The 26,788-nt window shown below is 44.0% G+C and overlaps 1 protein-coding gene across 1 annotated transcript in view; it reads right to left on the bottom strand.

The window, feature by feature from the left end:
* Positions 1-26,788, bottom strand: part of lrp8 (low density lipoprotein receptor-related protein 8, apolipoprotein e receptor) — a 485,237-nt gene that overhangs the window by 94,822 nt on the left and 363,627 nt on the right. Inside the window, exon 4 of the mRNA XM_051932703.1 lies at positions 14,633-14,761. Within this exon, the coding sequence (XP_051788663.1) occupies positions 14,633-14,761 (129 nt within the window). The remainder of the gene's footprint in view (positions 1-14,632; positions 14,762-26,788) is intronic.

The following is a 26,788-nucleotide window of genomic DNA, read 5'->3' as shown; positions in this document are numbered from 1 at the left end:
CTGTTAGTTTTATTCTCTCAGGTTATTATGTAGTACCGCTACAAAAATGCAATGCTTTTTACGTGAGTTTCAGAGAAAAAATGTAGCACTAAGGAGGCCACATAATAAACGTCTTATTGATCGAAGCCAGGGTTTTGGCAGTTTCCCCAATCCCCCCTTTTTGGCTTTGGCCATTTTGAAGGGTCTAGGCCTTAGACCCCCTTTTTAAGTGTGTTTAGACCTTAGGTGCTTTTTTGAAGGTTTAAGTCTGGGGTCGTTTTCAGGTGTTTAGGCCTTAAGCCTTTTTTAAGTATTTAGGCCTGAGGCCATTTTGAGGCATTTAGGTCTTAGGACCTTTTGAAGTGGTTATGGCTGACGTCAATTTGAAGTATTACACCCTTTTTTAAGTGTTTAGACCTTGGGCCCTTTTTGAGGGTTTACACCTGATGTCATTTTGAGGTCTTGAGTCATTTTTGATTCATTAGGCCTGAAGCCATTTTTAGAATGTTTATGCCTTGGGTCATTTTGAGGTATTTAGACTTTAAGGCATTTTGAGGTCTTCGGGCTTCAGACATTTTCTAACACTTCAGGCCATAGCCCTTTATTAGAGTGATGTTTAGGCCTGAGGCCATTTTAAGGTGTTTAGGTCTTAGGACCTTTTGGAGTGCGTATGGCTTACGTCAGTTTGAAGTGTTTAAGCCTTATACTTTTTTTTTTAAGTGTTTAGAGCTGGGGCCATTTTTGGAGGTTTAGGTCTGAGGTAATTTAGTGATCTTTAGGCCTTAAGCCATCTTTGATTCTTTAGGCCTGAGGCCGTTTTGAAGTGTTTAGGTCTTAGGACTTTTTTGAGTGGTTATGTCTTATGTCAGTTTGAAGTGTTTAGGCCTTATACTCTTTTTTTAAGTGTTTAGACCTTGGGCCCTTTTTGGGGGTTTAGGTCTGATGTCATTTTGAGATCTTTAGGCCTTAAGCCATCTTTGATTCTTTAGGCCTCAAGCCATTTTGAGGTGTTTAGGACTAGACTCTTTATTCAGTGTTTATGCCTTGGGCCCTTTTTAAGTGTTTAGGCCCGAGGCCATGTTGTGGTGTTTAGGTGTTTTTCTTACAGTGTTTAGACCTAAAGGCATTATGAGGTCTCCAGGCATTTTCTAAGACTCCAGGCCATAAGCCATTTTAGAGTGATGTTTAGGCCCGAGGCCATTTTAAGGTGTTTAGGTCTTGTGACCTTTTTTGAGTGCTTATGGCTTACGTCAATTTGAAGTGTACAGGCCTTATACTCTTTTTTAAGTGCTTAGAGCTCGGGCCCTATTTGGAGGTTTAGGTCCGAGGTAATTTTGTGGTCTATAGGCCTTGGGCCCTTTTAAAGCATTCAGACCTTAAGTCATTTTGAGTCTTTAGGCTTTAAGCCATTTATTAGTGATGTTTAAGACCTGAGGCCATTTTGAGGTATTTAATTCTTAGGTCCTTTTTTGAGGGTTAAAGTCTGAGGTCGTTTTCAGGTGTTTAGGCCTTAAGCCCTTTTTTAAGTGTTTAGGTCATTTTTTTAAAGTGTTTACACCTTACTTAGATCATTTTGCAGTCTTCAGGCATTTTCTAAGACTTCACGCCACAAGCCATTTTTAGAGTGATGTTTAGGCCTGAGGCCGTTTTGAGGTGTTTAGGTCTTAGGACCTTTTGGAGTACGTATGGCTTACGTCAATTTGAAGTATTTAGGTCTTATACTCTTTTTTTAAGTGTTTAGATCTTGGGCCCTTTTTGAGGGTTTAGGTCTGAGGTCATTTTGAGGTCTTTAGGCCTTAAGCCATCTTTGATTCTTTAGGCCTGAGGCCAGGTTGTGGTATTTAGGTCTTTTTTTTTAAACTGTTTAGACCGTAAGGCATTATGAGGTCTTCAGGCATCTTCTAAGACTCCAGGCCATAAGCCATTTTGGAGTGATGTTTAGGCCTGAGGCCATTTTGAGGTCTTTAGTTCCTGGGACTTTTTTGAGTGCTCATGGCTTATGTCATCTTGAGGTGTTTAGGTGTCAGGCCCCTTTTTTAAGCATTTAGACCTTGGGCCCTTTTATGAGGTGTTTAGGCCTTGAGGCGTTTCTGAGTGCTTATGGTTTACGTCATTTTGAGGCGTTTAGGCCTTTTTTCTGTGTGTTAAGGCCTTAGACCTTTATTCAATGTTTAGGTTTAAAATGTTTTTTTTGAAGTTTTGAGGCCTAAATCATAGCACATCCCGACTCAACCCAAAATGGCAACGGCAATGGCTGCCAGGAAATTCCACTACAAAATGGTGCTGGAATGACGTCTGGAAAAAACACACAAGGAGATAACATCAAAAATGCATATTAATAAGAGGAAAAAAAAAACGACATGACAATGTCCATACAGAATTCCAAACCAAAATGGAACACGTTGGTAATTTGTCCCAAGCTGAAGTTGCTCTGATGTGGGTGGCTGTGAATAAGCAGGATCTTAAAATGGAGGGATGTCTTTTATTGCATTTGCTTCACAACGCCACATGTAGTGGTGCCAACCAAACAGATGCCCTGTAATGAGTGCCCTGCCATAAACAACACAGTTAAAAACTGTGAAGATGTCACAACGAGACAATAAAACAAAAGAAAAACACAAAATAGAAACGATACATAGGACCAGCAGTGGCAAACACCTCAGACTCACCTCCCCTACACTGAACTCAAAACTGTGAGGGTGGCACAGGAATGACAGGGGGCGCTGCAGGATCACATGTACCTCATGGATTTAGAGGCCTGCTGTGCCCCCCAGTGCCCACCACCCTTTTCGATAAGCAGCATGGTAGCACTTGATCCCATGGGAAGACGAGCCTAGAGGACCACAAGGGGAACCGAAAAGACAACCCCAGCATTCTTGTTGGGTAGGATGGGGGGGCAGTGTGTGATGGGGGGGGGGGGGGCGCTGGCCTTCTCCCATTCTTCACAACATTCTTGACATTTAACATCAGCTTAACAACAGTTTGGGACTAAAGGGGTAGCAACGGGGGTGTCAGCGGCGACGTGATTGATGACCTGTAGAAGAGACGCAAATACACGAGCTCACGGCACAGCCATTGTTGGCCTCGTGTTTGCCAAAGTCCAGACGCCTACCCGAGCATCGGGACACCAAATGAAGCTTTTAGGGGGTATCCTCAAAGCCATCCAATCCAAAGTCCAAGACGCACTAAGGAGCAATTCTCTTCCACCCGATGATCTGTTCTGCAGACCCCACTTCTTCATTACAGGATCTCATGTGGGATGGAGGGGGGGAAGAAGGCGAATCCTGTCCAAGAGCGAGTGCACGTGAACACACACACACAGATACGCACACACACACATGGATACACACAGATACACACACACACACAAACACAAACTTTCACATGCAGACACACACACAGATACACACACACACGCATATCTATCTATTATATAGTGCCTTTCATCTATCTATCTATCTATTATATAGTGCCTTTCATCTATCTATCTATATTTTGCCTTTCATCTATCTATCTATCTATTATATAGTGCCTTTCATCTATCTATCTATCTATTATATAGTGCCTTTCATCTATCTATCTATCTATATTTTGCCTTTCATCTATCTATCTATTATATAGTGCCTTTCATCTATCTATCTATCTATCTATCTATCTATTATATAGTGCCTTTCATCTATCTATCTATCTATCTATTATATAGTGCCTTTCATCTATCTATCTATTATATAGTGCCTTTCATCTATCTATCTATCTATTTATCTATCTATCTATCTATATTTTGCCTTTCATCTATCTATTATATAGTGCCTTTCATCTATCTATCTATCTATCTATTATATAGTGCCTTTCACATCTATCTATCTATCTATCTATCTATCTATCTATCTATCTATCTATCTATCTATCTATCTATCTATCTATCTATCTATCTATCTATTATATAGTGCCTTTCATCTATCTATCTATCTATCTATCTATCTATCTATCTATCTATCTATCTATCTATCTATCTATCTATCTATCTATTGTGAAGGACAGCCGGGTCCCATGCCCGGCAGGGACGCCCCTGCTGCATCTGTTCCAGGGGAGCCACCATGGGCAGCTCAATACCTCCCCCGGGACGCTTGGTGGCAGCCTCCCTGGTGGACGATGATTCCCCAACCGGGCGCAAGGCTCCATGGGAGATGGAGTCCTCCACAGCCTGGTTGGGGGCTTGGATGGCCGCCAGGGGGAGCTGCATGGACTTTCCAGCCCAGCTGGTCGACTCGTCAGCCCCACCCGGAAGGTCAATTAGGGCCAGGTAATCAAGCACCTGGAACGCTTCCGGGTGGGGTATAAAAAAGGGCCAGCCACCACCACTCAGAGAGCCAGAGTTGGGAGGAAGGAGGACGAAGCTTGTGGTGGAGTGGTGGGAGAGAAGAAGTGTGGTTTGTTGTGCTATATATTGAAGTGCTTTTGGGACTGTGTTGGGCCTGTGGGACACGGGGAAGGCGTGCCCCACGGCTGAAGAGAAATAAAAAGTCTTTTATTTAAGTACGTGCCTCTGCCTGAGTCTGTGCCGGGTCGGGCGCTATATAGCGCCTTTTACACTATCTATCAATTATATAGTGCCTTATCTATCTATCTATCTATCTATTATATTGTCCCTTTCATCTATCTATCTATCTATCTATCTATCTATCTATCTATCTATCTATCTATCTATCTATCTATCTATCTATCTATCATATTGTGCCTTATCTATCTATCTATTATATAGTGCCTTTCATCTATCTATCTGTCTATCTAAAAGGAGGATACACGAGGACTTGGGCCTCATAATGTGACTTTGACAGCCCTCTCTGACTCCAAGTCTAACTAAGGACATACTTTTATCTTCGCCCCCCTTTTGCGTCTGTTCATTTTTTGCCGTTTTCTGCTCACCACTTCACTTTGGACACCATTTCTCCCAGAGGGGTCCGTAACTCCAATAAATGAATGACTGTGTGGCCGAGTAGCACAGATCCGAGTCTGTGACACTTCACGTCGGTGGACCCCTGCCAGCTCCTCTTCAGTCCCCGTTCAGACCCTGAGGTTTATCAGCTCATCACAAGCAGGAGTCCAAGGTGCAGCCCGGTGAGAGTTGTCAAGATGACGAGGCAGGATCATTGATATGCCGTACAGTGGTGGCCACCGCTCTTTCATTTTAACGCATTTGTTTTCATAAAACAGCCGCGGTGCAGGCTGACGCTCGATTGCTTCACTTCACACAGCGGAGATCAATAGAGGCAGAATTAACATGTCATTGCCATGATGGAGGCATTAGAATGAGAAGGAGTCCTGCGGGGTCAGGCAGGGGGCAGCCTGGGCAGCAGACATCAAAACAAAATGTGTCACAACCACAGCAGTGATGGCCGTCACAGGAATACAGATGGGCAGAGCACGCCAGCGCCACTTAGTGCACAGTCACAAGGCTTAGCCGTGCCACGCTCCACTCCTTCGTTCTGCCTGTGTCTCTGCTCAGGAATTCTCTCAGAGTGACCGTCGCCCTTCTCTCGGCCTTCTCTGGCACTGGGCTAAGGTCAGGAGGGCCTCATTTGCACAGCACCAGGCTCTCTTTATGGTGTGTGTCACTCTCCATGAAGGCCTAACTTACCCAGGAACCAAACCTGAATACTCCGCATGAGACCACCAGACGTACCATAAAGTTAGCCTTGTCCTGAAACTCTGAGCAGGCTTGTGGCCTGCACAGCAAGACCACAAACTCACAGAAACGTAAACGTGAGTTAGCATTGGAGCATTAGGACAGTCGGGACGAGGACGGGACATTCATCCCAACAAAGCTCACCATTCCTATCCACTTAAATCTGCTAAAATAACATCATGTCGAGTTCTGAAAGTCCCTAAAGTCCTCCTGTCCACCACACTACGTGGTCGCTTATTCCATATTTCTATGGCTCTCCATGTAAAGAAAACCTTCCTAATGAAATTTCCCCTTCACAAGTTTCCAACTGTGTCCCCGTGTTCTCGATGAACTCATTTTAAAGTCACCGTCTCGATCCACTGGACTAATTCACTTCATAATTTTAAACACTTCACTCAGGTCTCCTCCTCTTAAAGGCTCAGCTCTTTTCATCTTTCCTCATCACTCACCCCCTGTAGCCCCTGAATCAGCCCAGCCCCTCTTCTCTGGACCTTTTCTAGTGCTGCTATGTCCTTTTTGTAGACCAAAACTGCACACAGGACTCCAGATGAGGCCTCACCAGTGTGTTATAAAGCTTGAGCAGAACCTCCTTGGACTTGTACTCCACACATCAAGGCGCTATATAACCTGACATGCTGTTAGCCTTTGTGAGTTTGGCCCCTCATGTTGGACAGGGGGAGACAGCATGCACAGGGCATTGGATGGCAGCCCCATGGATTCCCACAGGGCATCATGGGACTTGGAGTTTGTCAGCTTAGCCCTGTTAGGTTCCATGGGTGCCACCAGGGATTGCTGTGAGGACTGGAGAGCCCTACTCTGTGGGGCTCCAGCCTTACCTGGAAGTGTTCCTGGGTCAAGCGTTCAGGACAGCTGAAGTACATTAAAAGGAGCTGCATGTCACTACTGCGGAAGAAGGGAGACGACACTTAGCAGGAGGACAGAGAGAAGGAGAGACAGAAGAACAGGTGTGCTTTGCTGCTGCTTATTGTGCCTGCTGTACTGTGCTGAGGAGGTGGGAAACGAGGGAAAGCGTTTCCCACGGAAAAATACAACGCTCGTGTCCTGCATCTGTCTGTGTCAGGTCTGGGGAGCCGTGCGCCCCCAGCAGGCCATACCTTCTTAATGGCTTCTGAACACCGACGCTTGAGTCCACTGCGACTCCTAACTCCTTCTCATAAGGTGGTCTCTCGATGTCCAGACCTCCCATTGTGTATTCAAACCTCACATTTCTACACGTTACATTTACTGACATTACATTTCATCTCCCCAAGCCTGTCTGCTGTCCCAGTCCCCCCCATAACGGTTTAGCAGGTTCTCCATTGTTCTCCATTATCTGCTCTCCCTCCTATTCTGGTGTCATCTGCACTCTTACCCGCCTGGAGGAAGAGAGGAGAGGCACAGAATCCACGTTGCGTGAGGTCCAGTGTAAAGTTTTCACAGTCAGTGATGGTTTGGGGTGCCATGTCATCTGCTGGTGTTGGTCCATTGTGTTTTCTGAGGTCCAAGGTCAACGCAGCCGTCTACCAGGAAGTTTTAGAGCACTTCATGCTTCCTGCTGCTGACGATTTTTATGGAGATGCAGATTTCATTTTCCAACAGGACCTGGCACCTGCACACAGTGCCAAAGCTACCAGTACCTGGTTTAAGGACCATGGTATCCCTGTTCTTGATTGGCCAGCAAACTCGCCTGACCTTAACCCCATAGAAAATCTATGGGGTATTGTGAAGAGGAAGATGCAATATGCCAGACCCAACAATTCAGAAGAGCTGAAGGCCACTATCAGAGCAACATGGGCTCTCATAACACCTGAGCAGTGCCACAGACTGATCGACTCCATGCCACGCCGCATTGCTGCAGTAATCCAGGCCAAAGGAGCCCCAACTAAATATTGAGTGCTGTACATGCTCATACTTTTCATGTTCATACCTTTCAGTTGGCCAACATTTGTAAATATCATTTTTTTGCATTGGTCTTAATTGATATTCTAATTTTCCGAGATACTGAATTTGGGACTTTCATTAGTTGTCAGTTATAATCATCAACATCAGTCTGTGTGTAATGAATGAATCTAATATACAAGTTTCACTTTTTGAATGGAATTACTGAAATAAATCAACTTTGTCATGATATTCTAATTTTATGACCAGCACCTGTATATATATATACACACACACACAAGAAGGGGGGCTGAAAAATTCCTCGATTTGTAAAATAAAAAAAATTCCTGCAGCAGCGCACAGCAATTCCATGTCAGTCGCCGTCAATATTCTCCCCTGGAGAGCCGCACAGTTGACTTGTCCGAGGGCCTCTTCTGTCGCTGCACTCATCTTTCCGCTGCTGTGTCTCCTGCGGTTTTCTTTATTTGATTGGATTGGATAAACTTTATGAATCTCGAGGGGAAATTAAGACGCATACAGCAGCAGGAACATAAAAAAACGAGAACACCGGGCAAATAATACGGCCAATGAAACAATCAATAAATCAATAAATAAACTTAACGAGTACATCATAGGTGGAGTGGTGGCTCTGAGGCTAGGGATCTGCACTAGCAAGCGGAAGGTTGCCGGTTCGAATCCCGTAAATGCCAATAGGGACTCTGCTCTGCTGGGCCCTTGAGCCAGGAAGGCCCTTAACCTGGAATTTTCTGAGCGCTTTGAGTAGTGAGAAAAGCGCTATATAAATGCAAAGAATTATTATTATTAACAGGAGGAAGCATTGAATTGCCAAACAGCAGAGGGCAGAAAAGACCCCCAGAGGTGCCTTCTTAATCCCCCGTGGTGGAGTGAGCCTGTGGCTAAAAGTGAGAGAGAGAGAGAGCGCCTCCTGGACCGGGATTTTCATGATGGCATCCAGTTTTGCCCTCAGTGTCCAGTGTGCCCAGGGTTGGCCCTGTGATGGAGGAGGCTTTTTCCTGATAAGTTTGCTCAGATGTTGTGCTTCTTTTGAGCTCAAGTTACTTCCCTAGAAGACCACAGCGTAGACCACCATGCTGTCTACTTGTGGACTGGTAGAACATTTCCAGCAGTTTGCTGCACACATCAGCAGACTTGAGAGTCTCCTCAGGAGGTCCAGTCTGCTCTGGTCCTTGTTGTGTTGTCAGACCAGTCCAGTTTTCTGGTACTTGTAGCTCTGCACCACCGTGGACGTTAACAGGTCTCAGAGGTTCTTTGTCACGCCGGATGTCCACCACCAGATCTTTAGAGTTGCTGATGCTGACTTGCAGGTTGTTGTCCCCCACAAGCCTCCTGTACTCTGACTCATCTCCATTATCAATGCAGCCTATGATGGAGGAGTCTCCGGAGTTTCTGTAGATGTCAAGTACTGGTGTTGTGCTGCAAGTCTGTGGTGTGGAGGGGTGAACAGGAAGGGAGACAGGACAGTTCCCTGAGGTGCTCCAGGTGATGGGTGTAACAGAACAAGATGATTAGGACAGGAAGAGATGGAAGAAGATGATCCACTGTAGTGACCGCTAACGGGAGTAGTCAAAAGAAGAAGAAGAAGTAAAAGGTGATTCAAAAAGATTCATCCAATTTCAAAGTGCCGTATTTTCACAACCATGAGGTGCCAAGGAACCAATCACATACCAATCGAAGGAGGGGGGTCATGGAGTTTCTGACCGTCACCAGAAGATGGCTCCCTGACCCCTGAGCAGAAAGCATTTTGTGTTCTCCGGTACAATAAGAGTGAATGCATCATAACCGTGCCACGTGATTTTCGTCGGCAATATGCCAGCGAGCCGTCACCTGTTTCTGTGCCACCACTCCCAACAACACAGCGGATGATCTCCGAAATCGCACTGAAAGAGCCGTGAGTACGGTGACAGCCAACACGCTCAACTGAGTTGGGGATGAATCCGACTGTCGTGCTGATGTTGTCCGTGCAGCTGCAGGAGGCCATATTGAGCACGGGTCAAATGACATCATAAACGTTGGGCTCACCTAAACCTTTCACAATTCACTGCATTGTTCTGTCACGACTTACAGGTGAAATAAATCATTTTTGAAATCGGTTGAATCTTTTCGAATCACCCCATATATTTTGAATTTTAAAAGCCAGGGCCCCATTTTAGGCGCGTACAGGCCAAAGCCTGTCTGTGGACGTTGGGGAGGTGGCTGCCTGGGGTGAGGCTTTATCTGGGCAGGCGAGTGTAAGTATAAGTTTGAGATGTCACTGCGCTCCGTGGAAATCTGTTTTATAAAATCGTCTTTTTTCTGACACAGAGAGGGGGGTTCACCACGTAGATCTGCCTGGCAAGCAGACGGATGGGGACAAGATGGCCAGCGTGCAGTCAGACTGTGAGGTGCTGCTTCTATCTGTGAACGGTTAAGCACCGTTGCTTTGTTTCGAATTGGATGTTCGCCTAAAGGGGGTAAATGGTATAAAGCCCTGGCACACCTTTGAAGCCAATGAACGGAAGGGAGACAATGCCACCTGTTCCTGAAAATGCCTTCCACTGCACCGACGACACCGATAGACTCCACGCCTCGGGACCCCCACTCCTGGACCGGGTCTTGTCACTGACTTCATTCGTCTGATCAGAAGTGTACGCCGACATTACACGGAGCCACGTGATTTCTTACCGCCGTATCTCTAGGCAGGGGTATCGCTTTTTATGTCATATCGATATACTGAAGATTCAGGTTACGTAACATGCCGCAGTTACGAAAGAACTCATTCCCAGGGAGTGAGCGCCCCCTGCTGGACACAGCTCGTGAAGTTCCTGACCTGCCACGCCTGGGACTTGTTTTCATAACAGCAGGTCACCAACTTTATGCACCTCGACACCATCGACAAGTGGGGTGGCTTAACTTCAGAAGACAGCACTAGGTGGGCCAAAATGGCAAAAAACAACTGAAATGTCACTCAGTGTAATGGCAGAAAGGCCCCAGACGTGGCACGGCACCATAGCTGACTTCCTTCATTGCGCGACTAAAGGGCGGCTGCCATGCTGACCATAACTAACACCAGTTCTGTAGCGGTGGTCTCCACTTCACTGGCCAACTGACTACTGTGAAAAGAAAGGCGTCCACATGGACGACACACGGAGGAGGCCCAATATGACATCTAGTATTGGTCAGTCCAGCCTCCTCAGAAGATGACGTGCCCCTCCGGCCCCCCATTCCATTTTTTATCAATCAGTAAATCAGAAAAGCTTGAGGGGAGAAAGAGGAAAAAACGTCAGGCGCCACTGACAGCTCACTTAACCCGCACACTTCAAAGGTCTGAATGGCGGCCAAGCGCGGGCCAGCAGTTAAGGGGGTGCAGGAGGGGGGCTTGATGGATCTTGAAATTTAGCGACGCTCTGCTGCACTTCAGGCCGCCCGATTTCTCTCGTCGCGATTTACGGCCCTTTAGAGATTTTCTGCTGCGTTTGTTTTCAGAGTCTGCTTTATAGTCGTAGGAGCCTTTGATTTTTTTCCTCCCACCCGAGGACCCCTTTTGTTAAATGAACTAAGCTGCACGAGTAAATCACAAGGCGGGGGGCGGGCAGCGATGCACCCCGCCAGTGTCCCAACAGGCACCAAAGTCTATCATAACAGAAGGGTGATGCCACGACCTGAGAAAGGTGCCATACAGAGGATTCAGAAAGCTTCGAGACCCCTACGTGACTATACTGGGTGGGAGATTGATCTTTAAATGGACACATCTGCCATTTTTTTGCCCATCCTATCCTCACATTTTCAGGAAGGTTTCTAATTTCTACAAGTGTGTGGCGCTCCAGATTGCATTCCTGCATTAAAGGTGCCCTCTGTGCCACTCTGTCTCTAATGCCCATCACCCGCTTCAGCCCCTCAGAGGACCACACCGTTGAGGAGGTGGTCACTTTATATCACATGTGTCTGTGATGACAGCTGGCCACACTGTGGTTATGATTGGGCATGGGGGAGGAGTCAAGTAAACCATGTGACAAAAACCTGCAATACAATTGGCTGTCCAGCGGAGCCAATGAATCGTGGTGCTGCAGAGGTCTGCAGTTGGACTCATCTCACCTGGCAAGCCCCCCACTCACTGTTAGTCGCACTAAGGTTACCCTCATGGCGGTGTCTCTATAAATATAACATTTATTTGGCTTATTTACAGTCAAATCTCGCTATGGATTCGCTTATCTGTGTCTACTAAAGTGTAACCCGACCCCCAATTGGCAGCGGCGCACAGTAGAAAAAAATTATTCTGAGGGGCCAATCACACAGCAGCAATGACAGGTTGGTGGTCCCGTTTGATTTCTGGGGGGCCACATTGATCAACGAGGCAACCTGCTGCATTCAAATTCATGATGGGCGCAGGAGCTTGCAATCGCTCCCCACAAACAAGGAATTCCCAGTAAGCGAGGGTCATAAGCTGGCACTGATTAAGCCCCCTGCACCTTCTGTACACACTACTCAGCTTTCCTACCGGCTGGACGGCTTAGCGAGGTGCTCAGATCGGCTGCTCACGGTCCCTGGAGGAGCACCAAGAAGACGACGGAACGACAACAGAGGAAATAAAAAGTCATCACAAGGCTTCAGTTAGGAACATTAGGTGAGGGGCAACCGCAGAGGGCCGGCGGGCCCACCAGACCCCTACGCCTGGGCACCACCTTCATCCTTTAGCCTGGCCATCTTCTAGTTCTGAGTCGAAAGCAAAAACAATGACAGAGTGCCACTAAAGTGTCCTGACGCAGCGTGCAAAAGGCGCTATATAAAATTATAACCCTGCCACTTCAGCCTGCGTCCCTGTGTGACTGTGACTGTCACCAGTCCTGCTAAGGCAAAGTGTGGACTACAGAAACGTCAAAAATGATTGCACTGTTTCTGTAAAGTGCCTCTGCTCAGTGTTCCTTATGTAAGGCGCTATATAAAATCACAACCCTGCCACTTCAGCCTGAGTCCCTGTGTGACTTTCACTGTCACCAGTCCTGCTAAGGCAAAGCGTGGACTACAGAAACGTCAAAAATGACTGCACTGTTTCTGTAAAGTGCCTCCGCTCAGTGTTCCTTATGTAAGGCGCTATATAAAATCACAAAGATGGCCCATCCGTCTGCAACACGCAGCCCCCCCCCGTGTGCACCTCACTATCACTTATCTTTGCAGGGCACAACGAACAGAAATAATGAAGCAAGGCCAGCAGAGCCGTGAAGTGCCACAGCACCGTGTTCATAACGTAAGGCGCTATATAAAATCACAAAGATGGACGACCAGACTGCAGCCCCCCCCCCCCCCCCCATGTGCTCCTCACTATCACTTACCTTCTTAGGGCACGAAGAACAGAAATATGGAAACTAAAAAGAAAACAAAATCATCAAAGTCGCACGATTGTGGAATAAAAATCAGAAATACGCATCTCGATGAAGCTGGCACAGAGCCGCTGGGCGCAATGACCGGCAGGAGATCACCGATAGCTCCACCCTGCTCTCCTGCTATTGGCCGATTCTGGGAATTATTGGATTCCCCATTGTGTGTGTGTGTGACAGCCAGAGAGAGTGAGGAGTGAGGGTCTCCCAGTTTGTGAACTGATGATTTGTGCCATCCATGACTTTGTCACCACTGCAGTAATCACAATAATCACTGGCACTCACCATCTTGATCGAGCTACCAGGTTTACAGGGGGAAATAATAATAATAATAATAATAATTCTTTTCATTTACACAGTGAGCGGGGGGCAAAGTCATCCATCACCCACCTGGATGATGCGACAGCAGCCACATGAGCTGTTAGGTGGTGAAGGGGTGAGAGGCAGTTAGCCAATTAGAGACGGGGATGATTAGGGGGGCCAGAATGACCAGGCCATGGTGGGCAATTTAGCCAGGACATCGAGATACCCCCTGCTCTTTACGAAAGATGCTCAGGTATATTTTATGACACACAGAGAGTCAGGACCCTCGGTTTTATGTCTCATCTGAAGCCAATCAGAGGCAGGGCATGATTAGGGGGCCAATGATATGCCATTTAGCCGGGACATTGGGGTACACTCTGCTCTATATGAGGGATGCCCAGGGACCTTTTATGACACACACAGAGTCAGGATGCTTGGTTTTATGTCTCATCTGAAGGACAGTTAGCCAATTAGAGACAGGGGGATGATTGGGGGTGGCAGAATGACCAGGTCATGGTGGGCAATTTAGACGGGACATGGGGATACCCCCGACTCTTTATGAAGGACGCCCGGCGATCTTTCGTCTCAAGGCCAGCATACCTGTAAAGTGCCAGAGCACAGTGTTCATTACGTAAGGCGCTATATAAAACCACAAAGATGGCTGACCAGTCTCCAGCCTGATACCCTAGGTGACCCTCTTTGTGTAAGGCGCTATATAAAAATCATGAAGCTTGTCAGTCAACCTGCTCCACTCAGCCCCCATGCGCTCCTCACTGTCACTCATACTTTGTAGGACATACAGATCAAGAATACAGAAACCAGCCAGCCTACCTGTAAAGTGTCACAGCACAGTGTTCATAACGTAAGGCGCTATATTAAATCACGAAGATGGCGGGCCAGTCTGCAGCCTGACTCCCTTGGTGACCCTCATTATCACAGATCTTTATGTAAGGCGCTACATTAAATCACAAAGGTGGCCAGTCAACCTGCACCCCTCACTCTCCCACATCCTCACTATTATTCACCTCACCTGGGCATGAAGAATAGGAATATGGAGACAATGCCAGCCTACCTGTGAAGTGCCAGGCCACAGTGTTCACAATGCAAGGCGCTATATCAAATCACAAAGTTGGCTGACCAACCTGCACCACTCAGCCCCCCGTGCTCCTCACTATCACTTATATTTCTAGGGCATGAAGAACAGGAATAGGGAGACAAGGCCAACATGCCTGTCAAGTGCCAGGCCACAGTGTTCACAATGTAAGGCGCTATATCAAATCAAATGGGTGGCAAGTCAACCTGCTCCACTCTGAACTTCTAGGACATTCTGAATGACCGAGTGGCTACATGAGCAAACATATGTGACAGAAGGTCACCGGCGAATGTCACCTACCTGTCACACACCCGGCCTCGTCAGTGCTGTTCTCACAGTCTGTCTCCCCGTCGCAGCGCCATGACAGTGAGATGCATTTATTGCTGGGACCCCCACAGTTGAACTTCTCTGGTGGACATGACTGTCGGCCTGTCAGGAAAAGCAAAGCAAAATTAAAAAATAAATAAATCAACTTGATAGAAAAATAAGGCACAAAAAAAAAAAAAAAAAAAAAAGGCAACATAGCATAAGAATGTCAATCCCACGGAGACCAACCCGGGATGAGAGGCGAGCGCACGGCAGGGTCTTCTGCGCCCACATGTAATCACAGGGCCCACACAGATGGGCAAATCACCTTAATGTCTAGGAAGCCCACTGAGACTCGGACAGAACATGCAAAGCCCACACAGACATCAACCAGGCTGACACCAGGAGAGAAGATGCAGGGGGCAGCAGCAGCCGTAAACTCTGTGCCACCACATCACTCTGGTGACAAAAAGAATCTTCAAATAAAACAGAGGGGCCTTTGCTCCTCTCGCTGCTGCCTCCTATTCCTTTATTTTTTATTTCCTTATCTATCTATCTCTGCGGTGGGTTGGCACCCTGCCCGGGATTGGTTCCTGCCTTGTGCCCTGCGTTGCCTGGGATTGGCTCTAGCAGACCCCCGTGACCCTGTGTTCGGATTCAGTGGGATGGAAAATGGATGGATGGATGGATGGATCTATCTATCTATCATATAGTGCCTTTCATCTATCTATCTATCTATCATATAGTGCCTTTCATCTATCTATCTATCTATCTATCTATCTATCTATCTATCTATCTATCTATCTATCTATCATATAGTGCCTTTCATTTATCTATCTATCAAATAGTGCCATTCACCTATCTATCTATCATATAGTGCCTTTCATCTGTCTATCTATCTATCATATAGTGCCTTTCATCTATCTATCTATCTATCTATCTATCTATCTATCTATCTATCTATCTATCATATAGTGCCTTTCATTTATCTATCTATCAAATAGTGCCTTTCACCTATCTATCTATCATATAGTGCCTTTCATCTATCTATCTATCTATCTATCTATCTATCTATCTATCTATCTATCTATCTATCTATCATATAGTGCCTTTCATCTATCTATCTATCTATCTATCTATCTATCTATCTATCTATCTATCTATCTATCTATCTATCTATCTATCATATAGTGCCTTTCATCTATCTATCTATCATATAGTGCCTTTCATCTATCTATCATATAGTGCCTTTCATCTATCTATCTATCATATAGTGCCTTTCATCTATCTATCATATAGTGCCTGTCATCTATCTATCTATCATATAGTGCCTTTAATCTATCTATCTATCTATCTATCTATCTATCTATCTATCTATCTATCTATCTATCTATCTATCTATCTATCATATAGTGCCTTTCATCTATCTATCTATCTATCTATCTATCTATCTATCTATCTATCTATCTATCTATCTATCTATCTATCTATTAGTGTCTTTCATCTATCTATCTATCTGTCATATAGTGTCTTTCATCTATCTATCTATCTATCATATAGTGCCTTTCATCTATCTATCTATCTATCTATCTATCTATCTATCTATCTATCTATCTATCTATCTATCTATCTATCATATAGTGCCTTTCATTTATCTATCTATCAAATAGTGCCTTTCACCTATCTATCTATCATATAGTGCCTTTCATCTATCTATCTATCTATCATATAGTGCCTTTCATCTATCTATCTATCTATCTATCTATCTATCTATCTATCTATCTATCTATCTATCTATCTATCTATCTATCTATCAAGTGCCTTTCATCTATCTATCTATCTATCTATCTATCTATCTATCTATCTATCTATCTATCTATCTATCTATCTATCTATCTATCAAGTGCCTTTCATCTATCTATCTATCTATCTATCTATCTATCTATCTATCTATCTATCTATCTATCTATCTATCTATCTACCTATCTATCTGTCATATAGTGCCTTTCATCTATCTGTCTATATATCTGTCATATAGTGCCTTTCATCTATCTATCTATCTATCTATCTATCTATCTATCTATCTATCTATCTATCTATCTATCTATCTATCATGTAGTGCCTTTAATCTGTCTATCTATCTATCATATAGTGCCTTTCATCTATCTATCTATCTATCTATCTATCTATCTATCTATCTATCTATCTATCTATCTATTGATTGATTTCTCCTGTGTGTCTTGTGTGTATCTTGTCGGCGTTTTACGATCAATAAAGTTTATTAAATCGAACCTGACAAGCAGCCGAGGTGGCAGGAGCTGTAAAGGGCAGACCGGGAGGGCCAGTAAACGTCCTCAGGCACAACACGGTGGGCATGGCAAGGTGGGCATGGCATGATTAGGGCTCTGGCACCCCTAATCATGCCCTGCCTCTGTGAAGCTTCAACGCCAAGCAGATGTCCACATAACAAACACAAGCTGCCGTCTGTTTGAATAATTTAGGGATGCGTCGGCTGTGCCAGGCAGCCTTCTGATTCTATCGATTTTCACATTTTGTTTCATTTGCTTTGCCTCGTTAGACTTTGCCTCTGTGGCTCCACTGAGATTTCTGGCGTGACACAGCGGTGGGATTCATTTGATGACTTGGGCTGCTCTTCACCCCCCCCCCCCCCCCACCCGCTTATGAGATCTCGCCATATGGGGGAGGCTGCCAGTTCAATCGCCACCACTGCCACTGCCACTTGGGGCATATTAATATGTGACTGGCTGTAAATTATGGGTAACCGTATGCCCAGTGATGGCCTGGCGTCTGGTCCAGGGTCGGTTTCTGTCTTGTACCCCGTATTGCTGGCACTGGGTCCACCTCCCCAGGGCCCTGAATTGGATGAAGTGCGTCTGAAAATATGGACACAAGTCTCATGAACAGCGAGGGAATGCACTTTTGAAAGGCGCTATATACAGGAAAAGAAACTTTAACCCACTGCAGAAACATCTCAGGTTACGTCACATCACAAAAATGTGCTTTTATCATTCACGATCATACGACACAACATGGCAGGCAGACGACGGAGTGGTGGCTCTGAGGCTAAGGAGCTGTGCTGGTACTCCGAAGGTTGCTGGTTCGAATCCCTGTCACTGCCAAAAAAAAAAAAGGCCACTGCTCTGCTGGGCCCTTGAGCAAGGCCCTTAACCTTCAATTGCTCCAGGGACGCTGTACTATGGCTGACCCTGCGCTCTGACCCCAAGGGGTATGCGAAAACTAACAAATTCCTAATACAAGAAATTATATAAGGCGAAATAAAGAACAAAAAAAATATATATATCTGCCATTCATCTTCTCTATATTGAGTATCTTTCAGGTGTCTCGCTCTGTTATATAGTGACTTTCATATCTCGCTATCTACCTTTCTTGGTTAAACAGCACCGTTTACCTGTTTATTATTATTATATAGTGCCTTTCATAAGTCCTTATGTTATACCTACTTACAGTATCTGCTGTATCACGTGTTTTGAATCTGCTTATATAATATGCCTTACATCACCCTCTCTGTTACGTAGTGCTGTTTATATGCTGTACCCCTTTCCCCGTTGCTCCATCGTGTCTTTAATCTCTCTGTTACCAGCCAAACCCGATTTTGGGACAAACTAGTTCACCCCAGACCAAGCCAGTCTGTCCAAAACGCAATACGATGAGGAAAGTGCGACCGCAGGCCAAACCAGTTTAGACTGGGACAAACCAGTTTGTCTTGGGAGCACCACATTGATTTTGGGTTCATCCTATCCACTTTGGCAAACTGGTTTGTCCCAGTCTAAACTGGTTTGTCCTAAAATCGGGTCTGGCCTGTAACATATCTATTTGTCACATAGTCACGTTCATTTCTCCATCCGCTGTGTCAGTTTATTATCTCGTGACCTGCATGTCTGTGTATCTGTTGTAGAGAGCCTTCGGCCTGTTAGTCTGTGCTGGGACTTTTCGAGTGCCCTTTGCTTCTCGTTTATAACACGGCTTACTTTATTACTCTCTTTGCCAAAGTGCTGCTTTAATACAGCGCTCGTTATATAGTGCCTGTCATGTCCATCTGTCTGTGCTGTACAGCGTCTGTCATCTGTCTGTTACATTGTCACCGTTTCAGTCTATCATATAGTGACTGGCACACCTTATCCAGCTACCTATCTAGCTCTCTTATACAGAGTGCCTTTCACCTGTTACTCTATAGTGCCTTTCATAGACCTCCATATCAATTTACAGCATCTTATCTATTATATAGCGCCTTTCATCTAGAGAATTTTAAAAAGCAATTTCTATCTTGCTATAACACTATCCAGTACCGTTCATATGCATCTGTTTATATGGTGCATTCAATAGCCAGCACTCTATCTTATATATCGCCTTTAATCTTGTAGCTGTATACAGTATCTGTTATACAGTATCTTTTACGCACCTACCCGTTGCATCACTCTATTATATAGCGACTTATCGCACTATCCACCCATCTTTGTTACACAGTTCCTTCCCACTGTTTATTGTACAATATAGAGCTTTTCAGATATCTCTGTGCTATACCTACAATGTACAGTGTCTATTATATAGCGCCTTTATTTATCTACCCAGTCTATTATATACTTTATTTATCTACCCAGTCTATTATATAACACCTTTATTTATCTACCCAGTGCCTTTATTTATCTAAGCAGTCTATTATATAGCGCCTTTATTTATCTACCCAGTCTATTATATAGAGCCTTTATTTATCTACCCAGTCTATTATATAGCGCCTTTATTTATCTACCCAGTCTATTATATACAGCCTTTATTTATCTACCCAGTCTATTATATAGCGCCTTTATTTATCTACCCAGTCTATTATATAGCGCCTTTATTTATCTACCCAGTGCCTTTATTTATCTACCCAGTCTATTATATAGAGACTTTATTTATCTACCCAGTCTATTATATAGAGACTTTATTTATCTACCCAGTCTATTATATAGCACCTTTATTTATCTACCCAGTGCCTTTATTTATCTAAGCAGTCTATTATATAGCACCTTTATTTATCTACCCAGTCTATTATATACAGCCTTTATTTATCTACCCAGTCTATTATATAGCGCCTTTATTTATCTACCCAGTCTATTATATACAGCCTTTATTTATCTACCCAGTCTATTATATAGCGCCTTTATTTATCTACCCAGTCTATTATATAGAGACTTTATTTATCTACCCAGTCTATTATATAGCACCTTTATTTATCTACCCAGTGCCTTTATTTATCTAAGCAGTCTATTATATAGCACCTTTATTTATCTACCCAGTCTATTATATAGAGCCTTTATTTATCTACCCAGTCTATTATATAGCACCTTTATTTATCTACCCAGTCTATTATATACAGCCTTTATTTATCTACCCAGTCTATTATATAGCGCCTTTATTTATCTACCCAGTCTATTATATAGAGACTTTATTTATCTACCCAGTCTATTATATAGCACCTTTATTTATCTACCCAGTGCCTTTATTTATCTAAGCAGTCTATTATATAGCGCCTTTATTTATCTACCCAGTCTATTATATAGAGCCTTTATTTATCTACCCAGTCTATTATATAGCACCTTTATTTATCTACCCAGTCTATTATATACAGCCTTTATTTATCTACCCAGTCTATTATATAGCGCCTTTATTTATCTACCCAGTCTATTATATAGAGACTTTATTTATCTACTCAGTCTATTATATAGCGCCTTTATTTATCTACCCAGTGCCTTTATTTATCTACCCAGTCTATTATATAGAGACTTTATTTATCTACCCAGTCTATTATATACAGCCTTTATTTATCTACCCAGTCTATTATATAGCGCCTTTATTTATCTACCCAGTGCCTTTATTTATCTACCCAGTCTATTATATAGAGACTTTATTTATCTACCCAGTCTATTATATAGCACCTTTATTTATCTACCCAGTCTATTATATACAGCCTTTATTTATCTACCCAGTCTATTATATAGCGCCTTTATTTATCTACCCAGTCTATTATATAGAGACTTTATTTATCTACCCAGTCTATTATATAGCACCTTTATTTATCTACCCAGTGCCTTTATTTATCTAAGCAGTCTATTATATAGCGCCTTTATTTATCTACCCAGTCTATTATATAGAGCCTTTATTTATCTACCCAGTCTATTATATAGCGCCTTTATTTATCTACCCAGTCTATTATATAGAGACTTTATTTATCTACTCAGTCTATTATATAGCGCCTTTATTTATCTACCCAGTGCCTTTATTTATCTACCCAGTCTATTATATACAGCCTTTATTTATCTACCCAGTCTATTATATAGCGCCTTTATTTATTTACCCAGTCTATTATATAGCGCCTTTATTTATCTACCCAGTCTATTATATACAGCCTTTATTTATCTACCCAGTCTATTATATAGCACCTTTATTTATCTACCCAGTGCCTTTATTTATCTACCCAGTCTATTATATAGAGCCTTTATTTATCTACCCAGTCTATTATATAGCGCCTTTATTTATCTACCCAGTCTATTATATACAGCCTTTATTTATCTACCCAGTCTATTATATAGCGCCTTTATTTATCTACCCAGTCTATTATATAGAGACTTTATTTATCTACCCAGTCTATTATATAGCGCCTTTATTTATCTACCCAGTGCCTTTATTTATCTACCCAGTCTATTATATAGAGACTTTATTTATCTACCCAGTCTATTATATAGCACCTTTATTTATCTACCCAGTCTATTATATACAGCCTTTATTTATCTACCCAGTCTATTATATACAGCCTTTATTTATCTACCCAGTCTATTATATAGTGCCTTTATTTATCTACCCAGTCTATTATATAGAGACTTTATTTATCTACCCAGTCTATTATATAGCGCCTTTATTTATCTACCCAGTCTATTATATAGCACCTTTATTTATCTACCCAGTCTATTATATAGAGACTTTATTTATTTACCCAGTCTATTATATAGCACCTTTATTTATCTACCCAGTCTATTATATAGAGACTTTATTTATCTACCCAGTCTATTATATACAGCCTTTATTTATCTACCCAGTCTATTATATAGCACCTTTATTTATCTACCCAGTCTATTATATAGAGACTTTATTTATCTACCCAGTCTATTATATAGAGCCTTTATTTATCTACCCAGTCTATTATATAGCGCCTTTATTTATCTACCCAGTCTATTATATAGAGACTTTATTTATCTACTCAGTCTATTATATAGCGCCTTTATTTATCTACCCAGTGCCTTTATTTATCTACCCAGTCTATTATATACAGCCTTTATTTATCTACCCAGTCTATTATATAGCGCCTTTATTTATTTACCCAGTCTATTATATAGCGCCTTTATTTATCTACCCAGTCTATTATATACAGCCTTTATTTATCTACCCAGTCTATTATATAGCACCTTTATTTATCTACCCAGTGCCTTTATTTATCTACCCAGTCTATTATATAGAGCCTTTATTTATCTACCCAGTCTATTATATAGCGCCTTTATTTATCTACCCAGTCTATTATATACAGCCTTTATTTATCTACCCAGTCTATTATATAGCGCCTTTATTTATCTACCCAGTCTATTATATAGAGACTTTATTTATCTACCCAGTCTATTATATAGCGCCTTTATTTATCTACCCAGTGCCTTTATTTATCTACCCAGTCTATTATATAGAGACTTTATTTATCTACCCAGTCTATTATATAGCACCTTTATTTATCTACCCAGTCTATTATATACAGCCTTTATTTATCTACCCAGTCTATTATATACAGCCTTTATTTATCTACCCAGTCTATTATATAGTGCCTTTATTTATCTACCCAGTCTATTATATAGAGACTTTATTTATCTACCCAGTCTATTATATAGCGCCTTTATTTATCTACCCAGTCTATTATATAGCACCTTTATTTATCTACCCAGTCTATTATATAGAGACTTTATTTATTTACCCAGTCTATTATATAGCACCTTTATTTATCTACCCAGTCTATTATATAGAGACTTTATTTATCTACCCAGTCTATTATATACAGCCTTTATTTATCTACCCAGTCTATTATATAGCACCTTTATTTATCTACCCAGTCTATTATATAGAGACTTTATTTATCTACCCAGTCTATTATATAGCACCTTTTATCTATGTATGACTTAGTGCCTGTAATATCTTCCCTCTGTTCTATCTGTTTTATTGCGTTTAAGTTACCCATTCACTGTTATCAATCTACTGAGACAGACTTGACAGGCGCTATATAATTGACAAAAGATACTATGAAACATTGTAAGCTAGATATGAAAATCACTATCTAATAAAGAGAAATCAGACCGCTCTGTTATATAGTGCCCTTCATATATTCCTTATGTACAGTCTCTATCTTATGTTGCCCCCTTCTCTTATCTCCCATTACGTCTGCCTGCAGCTTTCAGCCACCAGTTCTCGCTTACAGGGCTTTGCCTGCCTCCTCATTTCATTTCTTACTGTGACGTTCATATGTATTTATTATATAGCGCCTGTCATCTCTTTTATTCAACACAGCTCACACAATCTAACATTATGTGCTTTTCTGAAATCAGGTACCAGGGTCCGGCTAGGGGTAGGGGGGCCACACCATGGCCACTAGGGGGCCATACACAGCAGAAAGGTGGGTGGTCCTGCTGTTCATCTGTAACTCCTTGCCCCCTGGCAGAGTGCCGTCCTGCACATTTCATACCCCGATACACACCACAATTGGGCTCTGCTCTTGGATAAACTGGAAGCACTTGGCTGTGATGTTTCCATATCTTTTAAAATGACTCAGTCTTTGGCTCTGGTAATAACATGGCATCAGCGCCCACAGACAAAGCTGGCACACTGTCGAGCGATTACAGCTCGTGCTAAATACCTGAAATGAAGGGTGCAGCTTTGAAACCCACACCGCTTGAAAGAAAGGCCCGGAAAACATTGAAACAGGTGGGACCTTCAGCACAAATGAGCCCACCAGATTAGTGGGGTGATGCCACTTCAAGCCCTGAGTGGTACAGTCAATGAAATTCCCTTCTCTGAGTGTCTCATGTGGGCATGAAGCCAACTCATTGAGATGCCAGCCTGTCACATGCCAAGACAAAGCACAGAATAACAAGACTTAAATCAGCAGTCTGCGTGGAGTTTGCATGTTCTCCCCGTGTCTGCATGGGTTTCCTCTGGGCGCTCCGGTTTCCTCCCACAGTCCAAAGACATGCAGGTTAGGTGGATTGGCGGTCCTAAATTGTCCCTGGTGTGTGGGTGTGCCCTGTGGTGGGCTGACACCCTGCCCGGGGTTTGTTTCCTGCCTTGTGCCCTGTGTTGACTGGGATTGGCTCCAGCAGACCCCCGTGACCCTGTAGTTAGGATATAGCAGGTTGGATAATGGATGGAAATCAGGAGTCCCCCTTGGCCACGCCCATGGTCTCTCCCTGACCACGCCCACCTCATTTCCTGGTCACGCCCCTGCTTGCTGCTGCTTAGTACAATTGTTTGAGTGAACGGCTCCACCCACCATTGTGTTTATGTTTTGATTGACTTAACATTTTAGGCCAAGAACTCAGAGCAGCATTAACAATAATAATAATGATGATGATGATGATGATGCATTTTATTTATATAGCGCCTTTTATAGACTCAAAGCACTTATAGATTGATAGATATATACTTTATTAATCCCAAGGGTGTTGTATACATTAATCCCAAGGGGAAATTCACATGTTGCACTGGTAGATCCTGCCTTGCACCTGATGCTGCTGGGATGGGCTAAGGATCTGTGCTGGTATCCCGAAGGTTGCCGGTTCAAATCCCCATCACTGCCAAAAGAGATCCTACTCTGCTGGGCCCTTGAGCGAGAACCTTAACCTGTAATTGCTCCAGGGGCGCTGTACAATGGCTGACCCTGCGCTCTGACCCCAAGGGGTATGTGAAAACAAACAAATTCCTAATACAAGAAATTGTATAAGGCAAAATAAAGAACAATAATAAATGAACAAACTCATCTAATGAATGCCAGCGGCATCTCAACAGGGTGTGCACTGCCAGGTTAAGGGGGCTCGTGTAGGGTCAGGGATGGGCCCTTCTGCCTGTGCATAGGGTCTTTTCATGTCTGCGCTGTCTACTTGCCCGTCCCCTACCAGTCTTCCGTCCCTCAAACTTGTCAGCCGTGTATGCTGAGTTTGCTTCTGCCAGGTGGTGGCACAGCAGTTGGTTTACCAATCCAGCTTCCAGGGCTTGAACCCGAAACCAAGACTGGCAGCTTGGCACTCATCTGGCGGTCCATTTGACTAACTGTAGATGTGGCTGAGGTGGGCTCAGCGTCCTGGATGAAGGCACTCTGTGGGTGGGCATGCAAACTGCACTTATTGGGAGTCACATCAGAGTCGGGGTGCTGTGAGCTGGCAGACACACCCTGCTATGCCACTGGGAGGTGGTAGAGGTATTAGGACTGATGCCATTCTAATCCCCCAAACCACTTTCCATGGCAGGTGCCTTCACAGAACGTTCATTTGGGACTCCTGTGATGCAAAGGTGGCATGGTGCCCCCTAGTGGTGCCCTTTGGAAATGCCATTTTCCTTTTTGTTGTCTTATACCCTCTTTGTGCCCAATGAGATTTCTATAAGGTAATAAGGTGAGGCCTGCTAGGTTAAGGGGGCTCGCTCGGGGTGGGCACTGACACTCCGCACTGTTTATAGCACCTTTTATGTCCTTTCATATGTGAGCTGAATATTTGCCCGTACCCTTTGAGTCCTCCGTCTTTGAACTTAACAGCCGTTTGCACTTCTGCAAGGCACTGGCACAGCAGTTGGGTCCGCTGCCTAACCAATCCAGCTTTCAGGGATTGTACCCAGACCCAGACTGGCATCTTGGCAGTCTTCCTGAGGGTCACTGTTCAGAAATGTTTTATTAAACCCAGCACAGCTGGCATCAGCACTGGTACAAGCCTGAATTAGACAAAGCAGAAGGCAGCTCGCTCCAAAGGGCACGTCCCATTAGCTGGGTGGTCTAACATTTTGCACCGTAGAAAGGAATGGGGGTGGGGCGGAGGTCTCCTCCAAAGTGCCCCCCCCCAAGCTGACCCCACACAGTGAAATGGACCCCTGAGCACCCCCTACAGGTTACATTAGGCAGACCCATGGTGCCACGCTCAACGCCTGCCAAGTCCTCCTCAGACGTGACGCTGTGCCCAGCTGGGAAGGTTTGTGTCACCTCCCACTCAAAGCAGCCAACTGCCATCTGAGAGACATCACTCGCAAGCTAATTGAAATGGCCTGCGTCCAGGCTGGCAGCTTGGCAGCCATCCCGCGAGCCGCTCATCGCACTGAAGCGCTTTACAGACTGCAGGCGTGGGTGAGGTGGGCACTGCCCCTTGAATCAAGGCACTCTGTCAGTCAGTGTGCAAACTCCACCTATTGGGAATCACACCGGGGTACGGGTGCAGTGAGCTGGCGGTCCTACCTGCTGTGAGCCCCCAGGAGTCCTACATGTATTAAGACTGGCATCATTCCAGTCCCCCATGCCACTTTCTATGGCATGGCAGGTGCCTTAACAGAATTTTCATTGGGACAGCTGCAATGCAGAGGTGCCCCCTACTGGTGCCCTATGGGATTGCTGTTTCCCAAAGGTAAAACTTTTGTCCTCAGCTTTCTGTCTTTTACCCACTTTGTGCCCACGGCTCTTCTTGGATACAAAGACCCCTTTAAATGGAAAAGGAGTAAAAACATACAAATCACCGAGAGCAGCTTTGACAGACGCCATCCATGAAGATTCACAACAGAGCTGGCGGTGCCAGGGTACGGCTAGCCTGACGGCCCCCCAAGCCCAGTGTCATTTCCTGACTTCAGAGCCCACCCCCAATTCAAATATCAAAAAAAAAAAGGACTAAAGGTGTGGTGTACTCTCAAGGCACTGGCTGTGAAAGGCACTATATGCAAACTGGACGGACCCCCTCACTTTCAAACTTCGGGTCTCCCCCCCCCCCCCCCCCATTCATCTGAAACAGCCACACAGTGGACAACACCCTGAAGCCCCACCCCATCAGATCATTGTAACCCTCTTCCCATTGG

The sequence above is a fragment of the Erpetoichthys calabaricus genome, chromosome 10 (assembly GCF_900747795.2).
Source record: "Erpetoichthys calabaricus chromosome 10, fErpCal1.3, whole genome shotgun sequence".
In the NCBI taxonomy this organism is placed as follows: domain Eukaryota; kingdom Metazoa; phylum Chordata; class Cladistia; order Polypteriformes; family Polypteridae; genus Erpetoichthys; species Erpetoichthys calabaricus.
Note: the sequence above shows the minus strand (reverse complement) of the source record. Positions and strands in the feature narration are given on the sequence as shown.